General features: G+C 40.2%; 1 protein-coding gene across 1 annotated transcript in view; it reads left to right on the top strand.

The window, feature by feature from the left end:
• The window catches only part of SRP9 (signal recognition particle 9), an 18702-nt gene extending 11678 nt beyond the window's left edge, over window positions 1-7024 (top strand). Inside the window, exons 3-4 of the mRNA XM_026844648.1 lie at window positions 2299-2367; window positions 4457-7024. Coding sequence (XP_026700449.1) covers window positions 2299-2367; window positions 4457-4576 — 189 coding nt within the window. The 3' untranslated portion in view covers window positions 4577-7024. The remainder of the gene's footprint in view (window positions 1-2298; window positions 2368-4456) is intronic.
• Window positions 7025-12964: the final 5940 nt, after the last annotated feature.

The raw sequence follows: 12964 nt of genomic DNA on the forward strand, positions 1-12964 counted from the left end.
GCTCTCGCTCTGGCCGCCCGTGGAGGTAGGCGGTGCCCTAAGTCCCGGCAGGGCCGGGGAGCGCGTTGCAGCGACCGCAGTTGTGCCGCGCCCGCCAAGGGAGGGGGGTTACTCGTGGTGTCACCCTGATCTTTTTTTCTCACGGAACGGAAGTTCTCACTGAACACCCCAAAAACGTACGTCGGGGATGGTGTTTCAGGTGATGTTACCAGCGACAGGTATAAACCTCTAGAACCCACCTCCAGAGACGCTGTGTTTATTTAGAGTGTACCTGTGTGTCAGAATCCGGACTTAAAAGTTCTGCTGAATGAAAAGTGTATCGAAAATTGGTTTGTTTAATGAGTTTACAACACTTAAGACTGTATCATTTTAATTTGTCTTCCTAAAACATCAAAGCATTCATTAGCTTTTACGTTGTGTTGTTACCTGCAGTGTCATTTCAGACTGGAAGGTGTTTGCTTCCTAAAAGGTAATTGCTCTAGGAACTAACTTGGTTTACAACTGCTTTTTGTTTCTGGTAACTTGTTTAGGAGAATAGTTTGTGCAGATGTTAAAAGTAACTTCAGTCTTCAGAAAAAACATAATTGAGCCAAAAAGCAGCACAGAAAGTAACGTGAAATTCATATGCCTAAGAAAACGTCAATAAAAAAGACCTAGTTTTTGTCACTAAAAATAGGGCACATGAGCATAAGTGACTGCTTCATATGCAGTTGCCGCCTATCTACTGATAATAAAATTGTCCTGTTTTACTGTCTTATGCTCTGTAACATTCTATTAAATGAAAGAGGAAGAATGTCACTGCAGCCAGGAATTGCTTTTCCCCCTTTTCCAGAGGGGCCCTCAAAGACAGTCTCCTCTCATCCATGGCAGTAAAGGTGTCTGTTTGCAGAGGAGTTTATATAGGCCTCAGAATCACAACACGTGCCCTTCTTTTAATTTGCCAGAGATCTAGCCTGAGGAGCTTTTCTGTGTGATTGGGCTTGGCAAGAACTGAAGGAAGAACAAGAATCATGGGAGATGGATGCATGCTCTTCCTATGCTTGTGAGGCTAGGCAGTGACTGGTCTGCCTTTTGCAGGAGTGAGTTATGTGTCAAATCCATGCTGGCTGCTTGAGGCAGCCTCTTGTGCGTTTGGGCCTGCTCAGCAGAGGGATGTACTGTTACACAGCTCTTGCGGTTGGAAGGTGACAGTTTGTTAAACAAGAAGGATAAATCTGTGATGAGATATATTTTTAAATTCTTGCTCCAGGATGTATTTTGTAGTCAAGGAGGTTGGCCATTACAACAAAGACCTGTTTATAGTGTGAGTTCAGAATGTTCTCAAAAGGACACCTTGCTTTGTTTCTAGTTACTGATGCTAGCTGAGGCTAGAAACAGTAGACATAAAGTCTCTGTGGCCAGTTCTGCAGTCAGAAGGAAGCGTTTAATGCTCAGTCAGTTGCTGAGGATGTTGATTTTTATCACCATGGCTTTGAGAACTTTGGTGATTTGAGAATCCAGAGGGACTGTGGCCAGGTTAAAGCTCAGGGCAGGTGACTACAGTAGTAACTGTTCTAGTGAGAAATTGAATGCTTGCTTTAAGACTTTAAATTTAGCCTTATTGAGTCTTGAAAGCAATTTAATTTGAAAGGATTCCCTTCAGTCCTCTGACTGTAATTACTCTAAAAGTGTTATTCTTTGTATCTTACCTTTCCACTTACAGAAACATCAGAACATTTCAACTCTGTTTGCAGGCAGCAGTGCAGCTATTGAAGTAACTGTAATGACTGGAAATACAACTTTTTTACCTACAGTTTAGGTACTGTAGAAGAAAAAGTGGTAGTGTTGAGCTTACCCCACTCAGTGAATCCCTTTCAAGTCTTCATGCAGACCTATTTTTTTTTTTAAGTGTTTCAAGTTTATAAGCACAAACTTCCAGTTAAGTTTTTCTGAACCATGGTATATGGTGAGGGGGTGTCTTGTGTTAATGTTGCTCGTGGAGTTTACCTTGCCGCTAAGGTCTCTGCAGCTGTCATTGCTCTACTTACAGTGGTTTTATCATGCCCAATGTTAAGCTTCCCGATGCTGCTGTAATACCAGTTTAACATGTTGGGCAGGGAGGTGTGATGGTTCAATTTCCACACCATGCTGGCTGTAGGATTAGTGGCCACCAGAGCTGAGGACCACCACAGAGGTGCCACAAATGCGAAGAAGTACATAATCCTAATAAAGCAGTCTGAATTTAGGCGAATTGCCTTCAGATATATTCTGAGATTCGTTAGCTATAGATGTTAATTTTAAAAATGTTTGTCATTTCAGGTGCGGGTTGTTCTCAAATACCGACATTGTGATGGGAACCTCTGTATCAAAGTAACGGATGATGTAGCTGTAAGTACAGGATATATTTCACTTTCAGGGCTTATTGTATCTCTCCCAGACTTGCATTTTGCTGTCAGTCAACTTGGGAGCTCTTAGCCATTGCCTGACAGTTTTCTAAAAACTTGTGTTCAGACTTCCCTGGTTGTTGTGTCTGTGACTGACATTGACCTGTGGTTCAATTCTGCACAGTACAGGAAAAGTTCTAACACTTCCCTGTTCTTTATGGGTGTCAACGTAATTATTTTAGAATTCTATGAAAAGATAAATTAGAATTACAGAAATCTCAGATGCTCTCAATCTGAAAATGTTTATGGAATGCCATTGGTAGCTTCTGCCAAAGCCTTTCAGGATCATCTTCAAACAGATATGTTTACTAGTGTGAGTGTGGTCCTTTTTATTTGCTCAGACTGGCGACAACTTCCAACTGTAGGTTAAGCTCCTTTGTGATTATGAGACAGTGGAGTGGTTATGAGACCAGATGACAAGATCCACTTGCAGTTCAGGGATCCCGTTTTCTGAAATGCTGTTATGGTGTCAGTTATGCATTCAGTAAAAACTGTGGAACACATATGCAATGTGGAATTCTGCAGTGTCCTTCCAAGGGTTGCTGTACAAGGAGATGGAGCAGCTGCTCTTACTGGTTGCCCTTGTTCTCAGTAGCCTGGGAGGGGGTAGGATGTGAAGTGGTGGGCAGCAGGTAGAAATGTGTCAATGTGCATTGGTGTATGCACACGGATGTGCATGCCAGCAACAGGTTCTTGGTGCTAGTGCTGTTATAGCCAAGTTGTTGGTTTTCTGCAGTCCAGCTTAAGCAACAGTAGTCTGACCTTCTCTTATCTTCAGACTTGGAAGAAAATCAGATTTCTTCTTTCCAGGAAAAGTAATCTGACTGGTATTTCCAATACCTGGGAGAGATGGGAAACTCCAGTAATGACACTTTTTAACAGGATCATAGGGTTTAATGTGGGTGAGATGTTGAGGCTGGGGCACTGATAACAGGGGCTAGGGGCAATTTAGTTGAAATCTTCCACAGGGGATGTTGGAGTCTGGTGATTCATGAATGTGAACTCTTTTCAGTTATAGGCCACCTTACCTGCTTCTGGTCACGGAAAGCTGTTACACCCGTGGGGCAGCAGGGAGTTGGTTTTGATTTGGGTCTTGGGGGGTTTTTTGGGGGGTGGGGTTTTTTGTTTTTTTTTTTTTTTTCTAAAGGTGGGAAGGGGAGTCTTCCTTGATGCCTAATTTGCAGAACTAATGTAGCTGAAGGAAAAAGAAGGAAAAAAAACCCTGTTTTCTACTGTTCATGTCTGAATTAAAATAGAAATTTAATGCTGGCAAAAGTTGTGGTGTTGACAACATTGAAGAATGGAGCATTCTGTGGTTTTTTTCATTGTTAAATTAGCCTGAGCAGTCATACTCATGCTGTACAGGTGTAAGGAATTACTTAGTCTGCAAAAAAAAAAACCCCAACACCCTAAGCGGTCTTTCTATGATAAGTCATTGGCATATTACTCTTGTTCCTTTTGCATTTACAGGCTTGTCACATGAAGGAGTTCCTTTTTATCTTAATCAGATGCTATGTTCCTTATTTAGGACTGTCATAGAAACAGATTTTGCTTGGGGGAGGGGATCCCCTTCAGTGGGAAATACTGAACTGATTTTATGTCACTGGCAGTGTAACATTAAGGACTGTGAAAGGCAGAATAAACTTACTTTCAGAGTATAGAGAATAAGAAAGAAATTACAGGTTTAAAATCTGGTACTATTTTTAGACAACATGAATAGGAGTGTCTTTAGAGACAGGTTTAAACACCAAGTTTTAGCACCTTTTTGAGAGAGAAGTAACTAGGATAAATCATGAGCTTCCCTATTAATGGAAGGCATGAGCCTTTCAGAGAAACTTACATGTAAACACAGATGTGTGTATTTTAAAACAGGGTAGGTACCTGTTTATGCTGCCTCATGGTAGCAACATGCCACAAATGAATATTTAAGGACTTGCCTTGTTTTGTGTGTTTCAAGCACAAATCTGTTGCAACTATAAACAGGACAAAAACAGTTTGAGTGAAATCTGATATTAAGCAACTTTCTCTTACAGTGTTTGCTGTATAGAACAGACCAGGCACAAGACGTAAAGAAGATCGAGAAATTCCACAGTCAGCTAATGCGACTCATGGTGGCTAAGGAATCCCGCAGTGCTGCCATGGAAACAGACTGAATTGCTGAAAATAAAATGAGTGCTCCGGTCATATTTCACTGGAAGAAAATATCTCTTGGATTTGAACGAATACTGGGACAGGAGATGCTTTTATGTACCGAAGTGGACTGATGACAAGTCTGAAGCATTTTTCCCCCCAGACTCTGCTTTGGAAAACTAGGAAAATAAATGCTTTCAGTTGAAAGCTTTATATTTATTTTTGGGAATTGAACAAGAAACTATTCTTACACATTAGGTATGCTAAGAAGACCAGTAAATATTTTAAATCTACAGTACTTTAGTCTGAATTTGATGGGCCACAAGCATATTTCTGGAAAGTTACTATAAAATGTCATATAGGTTTCATTGTGTTCATACCTTATGCTGGTGTATTCTCACAGTGAGAAGGTTTATTAACCTGACTAATACTGTAACATGATGACTGGATCTAATAAATATTTACATGAATTACATACATCACTGGGGTTTAGAAGACCAGATGCTTTCTGAGGTGAAATGTTAAAATTGCTGATTTGTATTAACACTATCACTAGCAAGATTTTTAGCTCTTGGTATTGATCTTGGTCATAAGCTGTGCATCACTATCTGTGATACAGTTTGTAGAACTGTTATAGGCTAAATAAACTTCTGTATTTTAAAAATGAAAGTAAAACTTTGCTTGAATATTGCTAGAGAATGGTGAGAAACTGGATGGTTTTCTTCTGCTTTTGCAAATACTGTTCTTAAAAAATAGTCTGGCTTTTTTCCTTACTTGAACTGTTTTATAGTAGCAGGGGACCTTTTCCTGTTCTTGCTTCAGGCAGAGTTGAACTGTATCAGCAAGACAAATTCTAGAATCTCTTGCCTATTATTTTGATGAAAAAATGCAACCGGGCTCCCTTATTTTAGCAGCTTGCTAACTGTGCATTTTCCAATGTTACATGTGGCAGATGGATGTCAGCCAATGAATAAATGGATGAAAACCAGCTTAATAAATACTTAAATACCACTGTCAAAAATAGACCAATGCTCCTGTGGCTTAGACTTGTTTTTCATTGTTACCTCTGTTAGGGTGATGGAAGCCTTAATTGTCTCTTGCAAAGGCTTTTTGCTTGAAAACCCAGTAGCTGAAATTGATACTTGCTTTGACTAGATCATGCATACTTAAAACCATATGAATATTTTAATGTAATTATGCTATTGGTATAACTAGGCTCTTTCAGGACTAGTGTTTTGGCTTAAACCAAGCCACGAAAGTAAAGCAGAGCCATACAAAGGCTCCTCCGTAGTGGCGTTTATATATAACAAATCAATCTACTTAAATAGCTACCTGCTGTCACTTACATAAAAATAATTGAGCTACTCGGAAGCAGTGGAGTTCCTACATTTGCCAAGGGCTCAGAAAAAAACCAGGCTTGAATACTGCATTAGAGTTACCCTTCCAGCTGAACATGTAATGTTACATATTGTCGGAAAATACTGCAGTGCTAAATTCCCAATGACTACTCAGATTCTAGTCTATGGGAGTGACTGGTATGTACGTAACACTTTTCTTGTTGCATTGGCTTTTGAAATACAAATAAATCCAGAGAGAAGGCTAAACTTTTTTCACAGTTAAACAATGCAATACTGTAATGCTGAAAATTTTCCTTGATGCTCCAAATAATTTTCTTAATATTTGCAATATAGTATATTAGGTAGTTAAGCCATTTTTGTCTAAATCACTGTCCTGCAGTATGAAAGGTTGCTACACAAAGTCACACAAGCAAAGATTTAAGCTGTTAAATTGAATTGGCGGGTGAAAAGGTTGCCGTTATTTTAGTGCAGTTTTTGGACATCTCTTAAATTGGTTTGGCACGTAGGTGTCTTCTGTGAGCTGAGATGCAGAAAGGCTTGAGCGGTATTTCCTTGTGCATAGAAGAGAAAAGTAAAGAGAGAGAAGACTGTGGGTGGGCTTGGTGTACACTTAAGCAGGTTTTAGAGGGGGGCACTGTTATCTTGTGAAGGGGAGCAATTCCAGTGCTTCATGTTAAGAGTAGTAGTTGTCAAGCAAAAGAGGCAGGGAAATGCATTTCTAGTTTTCTAAATTCAGAAATTATTTCTGTAAAACCGTAAGGAAATATTAGTGTTACTTATGTAAGAGTATGCATTGTTAAGCTTGTTCTCCATATACTCAGAAAAATGAGGGTGGTTCTGTGTGGTCATAATACACAAGAACACTGATAAAGCTACTGCTTAAAGAAAAAAACCCGACAAAACCAAGCTTTTGAAAACTTTTTTCAGAAAAAGACAGGTGCTTCTTGACTTTGTCCTGGAATTCTCAGCTACTTCAATACTGTGTTCATGGGGTGGTAGAAAAGCTGTGAACTCAAAGCTCTGCTTTTTTGTGCTTATACTCTTGTTGAGAGTGTGCGCGTGTGCGTATGTACACTGATCACTTTCCTAATAAACTTCCAATGAGTTAATCCATCATACTGTCAACTACTTGAATATGTCCACTGGTATGTGATGGAGAAATCGGCGTTAATACGGCTGCTGCACCATAGGGCTGAATTGAATGCATTGCATGTGAAGCCCTTAGTTTGGGAGCTCAACACTTCAATGCCTCTGGTCACCAGTGATGGAGTCTGTGCCAAATACAGGCCGCAAACAGGCAGCGCAGGGGCACATAGGCAACCTGTGCAGTTATGGACAGGTAACCTTTACAGGAGAAGTGGAATGATTAAAAAAAGACATTTTTCTTTGCTATAGCTAATTTTGTTGCTGCATGTTGGTTATTGTCAGTAATTGTTCTGCTTTGTGAGAACAGTTTAATAAAGAATGAGTCTTGTTATTGCACAAAGAAATTGGATTAGTTTACACATGGAATTTATTCTGGTTTTCTGGTGTTCTCACTTCCTGGATTCTGTCTTGATTTCAATTCTTCCTTTGTGCTCAGCACTTAAGCTGTCTTTGTGTCTGAGCTCTTGTATATACAACTACATCACTTCTGTTTTCCTTTAGGGGTTTTAACTCTGATCTTCTCTGTGTGTAGTCCATTCTGTAAGTGTATTCTGGATTACAGGAAGATCTTGAAATTATGTGTAGAAGTGAGAATTTTGGTCACAGGCCTTTGTTTCCACTGAAATCCTGACCTAAGACTTTTAAGAGTGACAGATTTATTCTGCAAAATTGAATGCTTTGGTGCCTGAGTCTATCAAAATGGGAAACAGAACTGAAGCCAAGAAGGTGCTTTTAAAAATGTTCTAAGTTGTCAAAATAGTAATATTCTATCTCGGTAAGTTCCTTCCTGCAGTATAAAAGTGGGTAATATTCATCATTTTGCTGTAATAAATGTGAAGAAACCCTGGTTTCTGCCAGATGTCATCAGTAAGACTTGGATGGTCACTTCTTACCGTAGGTTGGTCTTAAAGGATTACGTCACTTGGAAGGTGTGTTAGCCCTCTTGCTATAGGCAGAACAAATCCCCTCACTTCATTCATCTTAAGGATGGTAATGCACTGTTATCCCCACAATGCACCTGTGCCTTTTTTCACTTCTGGTTTATGGGAAGATAAAACTAACCTAGAAATGATACTGTAACCACCTTTTACATGGAGTTTGAGAACTAAAGTGGAGAAATGAATATATAGCAAATAAGTGGGGTTTTTTTTTCTGTATAACTTATCTAGACTGCAGATTCTGCACAAGTTCCATTTCCTTCAGTCTGTGAGCATTATTGAGTGACCTCAGGGAGTAGGAGCTTAGCTGAGAGCTATTATTCTTTGTACAATGCTCTGTGCTGAGGTAACTTTTAAATCTAATTGACTGAAACAAAGCTGTTTTGGTCAAGCATATCTAAGGAGGCTTCTTGATAGATAACTTTCTTAAAGGATCTTCATTATTTTTTTTTAAAGGAAAGTAGTCTGTGAAGAACATCTAGTTTTTTGCTTAAGTTAATAGTGATTTGCTTTTCAAGACGTGAGGGTGTCTAATCTGAGAAGCTGATACCACTTTAAAGGTAGATGCTGCATGACTCAAGATAACACAACTGTTTGTTTATAAAGATGTTATCTTTTCCAAAGGTTTTAAGAGTTCAAGGACTGGTATTTAAATACAAGCAAGAGTTGAATTGTCTTTGTTGCTGGGGATGACATAAAAACATGCCTTTTATCTCCATTACTTTCACAATAAGTAGACTCATTAGACTGGCTTCCAGATAAATCTCCCCACCTTTATGCTGAAGGATTTGATTTGAATTACTATGTACTGAAAGCAGATGTAGGCTTTTTAGTCTGCAGAAATGTTATTTTTGAGATGAGAATGATGCCACAGTATTTTAGAAGCAGATTACTTACTCAGCAGAATACAAAGCATGGTAGTTTGCTAACCCCTGCTTATTATGCAAGCTTGTGTAGGTCCTGTAACTCTTCTAACAGACTAAATGCTCTCAGGAGAATGTGGGCTTCAGCTGGACCATGTAAAACTGAAGTCTATGGGAACTGAGCCAATAAAAACATGGTCCCAGTGTGATAGCAGAGTTAACTGCCTTCATGCAAGTACAGGCCCTATTGTTGCACGTAGTCTTTGTTTCTGGTGAAGGTACGTGCCTATTTTCTTATACTGTGCCAAAGTTAGTTACAGTTGTGTGTTCTCAGAGCTCTGTAATGGGAACACAATTACTTTCTACCATTCTAAAAACATCTTAAAGTCATGGGTGCCATCTCTCAGTGTTCTTACATGAAAATGCCCAGTCTTCCAGCAAGAACCAGTTGCTCAACCCATTAGCACTCCCCATACAGACAGTTCCTAGGTGTTGTCAAGATATGAGTGTTTCTCTTAAACTGTAGTGTTGGTATTTATGAAAGTGTTTTCTATTTAAATCAAGACCAGCTCTGAGGACATTTTGCTTTGTTTTTGTAGCAAGTTTTGATTTTGTGCTCACATTCTTATGTCCCCTTTTTTGTGGTGATTCTTAGTCATTTTGTTAGAACTTAAAACATCAGTCATACTGAGAGGTCTGGGAGAGGTTTTTTATTTCCTTTGAAGTTGTGTTTGCATGTTGGTTTCAATTTTTTTGTCTAGAATTGGTATCTGTTCAGAAAAGGACTAATCTGCATTGTTCTGCTTCTACTGAGCAGAACCTTCCTGAGTATAGGCATCTGTTTACAGCAAGATTTCAAAGACTGGTTTCTTGGAGAGGGGGCTGAGTTTTCTCAACATGAACTGAATAGCTTTGCTGGTTGGTAGGGAGCAGATGAGAATTTGCTCTTCACATTGGCTAGCAAAAATATACATTTTAACTGGATTGCTCATGCATGTAAATACAGCCATCTATAATACAGTTCTGCTATCATTATGTGGCTAAAAGATGAAAGGCTTGCCGCAGGGCACTGACAAATGAGCTCTGGCAAACTGTGTGTGTGGCTTAAAGATGTTACCTCCCAGAGGCATCTGCTCCTTTAAGAAGTTGGCAGTCAGGAGGATGAACTAATGCCTCAGACATGTCCGTGTGAAAGCCAAGGTCTTACTTTAAATTGTCATAAAAGATACCTTTTAAATCTGGGGGCAGGAGGGAAGGTGACCTTTTCAATGAGTGATTGACAGTTGAGGGGCTTTTATTTATTTTTTTTAAACACATTTGCTGTGGTAATGCTACCCTATGGCTGAGGGTAGTAACCAAAGAAATAAAGAAGGTTCACCAGGGATTGTTCATCTGTGCAGAGGCAAACCTTCTGTGTTGGCCACACAGCAGAGCCACATAACATGACTATGTTTAAACATGCAAGTAACCAACCATGATTTTAACAAACAGCTGCTTTGCAAATAGCTTCTTAACCACTGCAGCAATATTCCCTCTTGATCATCTAAAACGTTTGCAAAGTCTGGGATTCCGTGCCAGCCATGGTCAGTGTAACATCTGGCTGCTGATTCCTGTTGCCTCTGTCGCATTGATTCTAGTGTGCCTCAGAGCCTCACCTGAACCATTTCAGATTATCAGAAAACTCTTCAGTGTTCTGGAGACCTGCTGATTTGGTGTTCTGCCTGGTTAGTGTGCTGAGGTGGCTTCACAAAAGGTCAAATGAGTGCTACAGGGGATAGCACCTCTCGCCCCTCTCTGGATGAGAACAATGGGAGCAAAAGAGCCAGCAGTTAGATTGGCTTAGGCTGCCATGGAACCACAGCCTAAATAACTTGCACTTTGTCATTTCCCCGACTTGCTTGTAAAAACCTCCCATCTGTCCCATTAAATGCTCTGTCATGTACATGCCATAGAATATTTCCCTAAAAACTAGATATGTCTGAATTTGTTTCTGTATTGTTCTAGTTCATATGGATGGTACAGAAAGTATGGGACCAAAGGTGGTAGATGCTATTCTCTCTAAAGGCCTGTAACACTCTGGTAGCCTCTCAAATGGAGTAACCAGAACTGAACGCATGGTACAAGGTAAAGATTATAGCATGGATTCATAAGACTGTGGTTTATGAATTTACGTTCTTAAATGTCAGGATGGGTTAAATGTTGGGGCAGCAGTTTAAGAAGAGATCAGCATGTTGAAAGGTATATGTGAAAGGTGTATGTGACTGCAATAGTAACAATTCAGTCTGCAGTTGCTCCAAACCAATAAAATCTTAAGGTGTCTTCAGAATACATCCAGGTGGCCAACCCTCAAAAACATAACTACTGGAACACCTATTGGATCTGATTTCACTGGTGTTGAGAATAGACTACTTTGATTTCATGATCAGAGAAGAGTGTATTCCTTCCTCATTCTTCTGACTTCTGTATTAAGCTTCCTTCTTTTCTGACTCTCCAGTCCTTTTTTCTTTATTATATGTTTTAAACTTTCTCTTTAGGTGTTTCAGACAATTTCCTCTAAGGACGTGATCATGATGACTTTTTGGTTGGCTTTCAGGAAGAGGATTGTTACACAGCTGCACCTTTACCACCTTCTACTTGTGGGTGTTAATAGAGGATTTTGTTCTCAAATCTGAGCTTTGGTAGAGGGAGATTCTGCATTGTCACACTTGCGAAGAGTACGTGTGTAGGTGTCACAGAAGCATTAATAACAAAGTGAAACTTCCTTATCCAATAACAGTATAAGAAAATAGGTTTTTTGGATATCAAAAAGAACACTTAGGCTTTAGCAAATGAGAAGATCCTTCAGCTCAAACTCTGTGTTGGAGTATCTACCTAGATTGTAGCAATTCATTTCCTTTCCTATAATGCAAATTGCATCTCCTTGACATTATTTGGCTGATGACTGTCTTCCATTCTACAGCTCGTAATGATTAGATATCATTCTCCATAATAATTTGTCATCAATATTTGTCTTTTTTTAAATCATTCCTTATATTGTAAGATAAAAACTGTTCTCCAACCACATCTGTTGTCAGTTTCTCTGTGCTTACATGAATCTTTGTCACAACTCTCTGCAGTTCCCCTCACACCAGTAGTCCCCTAAGTTTGTCATGGCCATATCCTTCTGCTAATTTCTGTTTGCTGTAACCAACTCCAACCTCTGCTTTAGAGGTGCATCTAATGCTGTATAATGTTCCTCCACCTCAGCTCAAAACTCTAAAACAAAAAACCTTTAAGGAATGCTGGAGCATGAAGTTGCTAATGTTTTCCATTTCTCTTATTTGGAATCATAGAATGTCTCAAGTTGGAAGACACTCATAAGGATCATCAAGTCCAACTCCCTGCTCCTTGCAGGGCTCCCTAAAACTAAACCATATGACTAAGAGCATTGTCCAGATGCTCCGGACAGGCTTGGTGATGTGACCAGTTCCCTGGGGAGCCAGTTCCAGTGACCAACCACCCTCTTGATGAAGAACCTTTTCCTAATGTCCAACCTGAACTTCCCCTGATGCAGCTTCATTCCATTTCCTCATGTCCTATTGCTAGTCACCAGAGAAAGAAGATTGACACCTCCTGTTCCACTGTCCCCCATGAGGAACTTGTGGGCTGCAATGAGGTCATGCCTCAGCCATCTGGCAACAAGGCCAGGTGCCAGGTCCTGCACTTGGGCCACAACAACCCCCTGCATGGCTACAGGCTTGGGGAGATGTGGCTGGAGAGCTGTCTGGAAGAGATGGATGTAGGGGTTCTAATTGAGAAGCAGCTGAACATGAGCCAGCAGTGTGCCCAGGTGGCCAAGAAAGCCAACGGCATCCTGGCTTGCATTAGAAATAGTGTGACCATCAGAGGTAGGGAGGTGACAGTCCCCCTGTACTCTGCACTGGTGAGGCCACACCTGGAGTGTTGTGTCCAGTTTTGGGCACCTCAATACGAGAGAGATATCGAGGTGCTGGAGCTAGTGCAGAGCAGGGCAATGAAGCTTGTGAAGGGCCTGGAGAACAGATCCTCTGAGGAGTGACTGAAAGAGCTGGGACTGTTCAGTTTGAGAAAGAGAAGGCTGAGGGGAG

Source organism: Athene cunicularia, assembly GCF_003259725.1.
Source record: "Athene cunicularia isolate RWA chromosome 3 unlocalized genomic scaffold, athCun1 chr3_part1, whole genome shotgun sequence".
Lineage (NCBI taxonomy): Eukaryota > Metazoa > Chordata > Aves > Strigiformes > Strigidae > Athene > Athene cunicularia.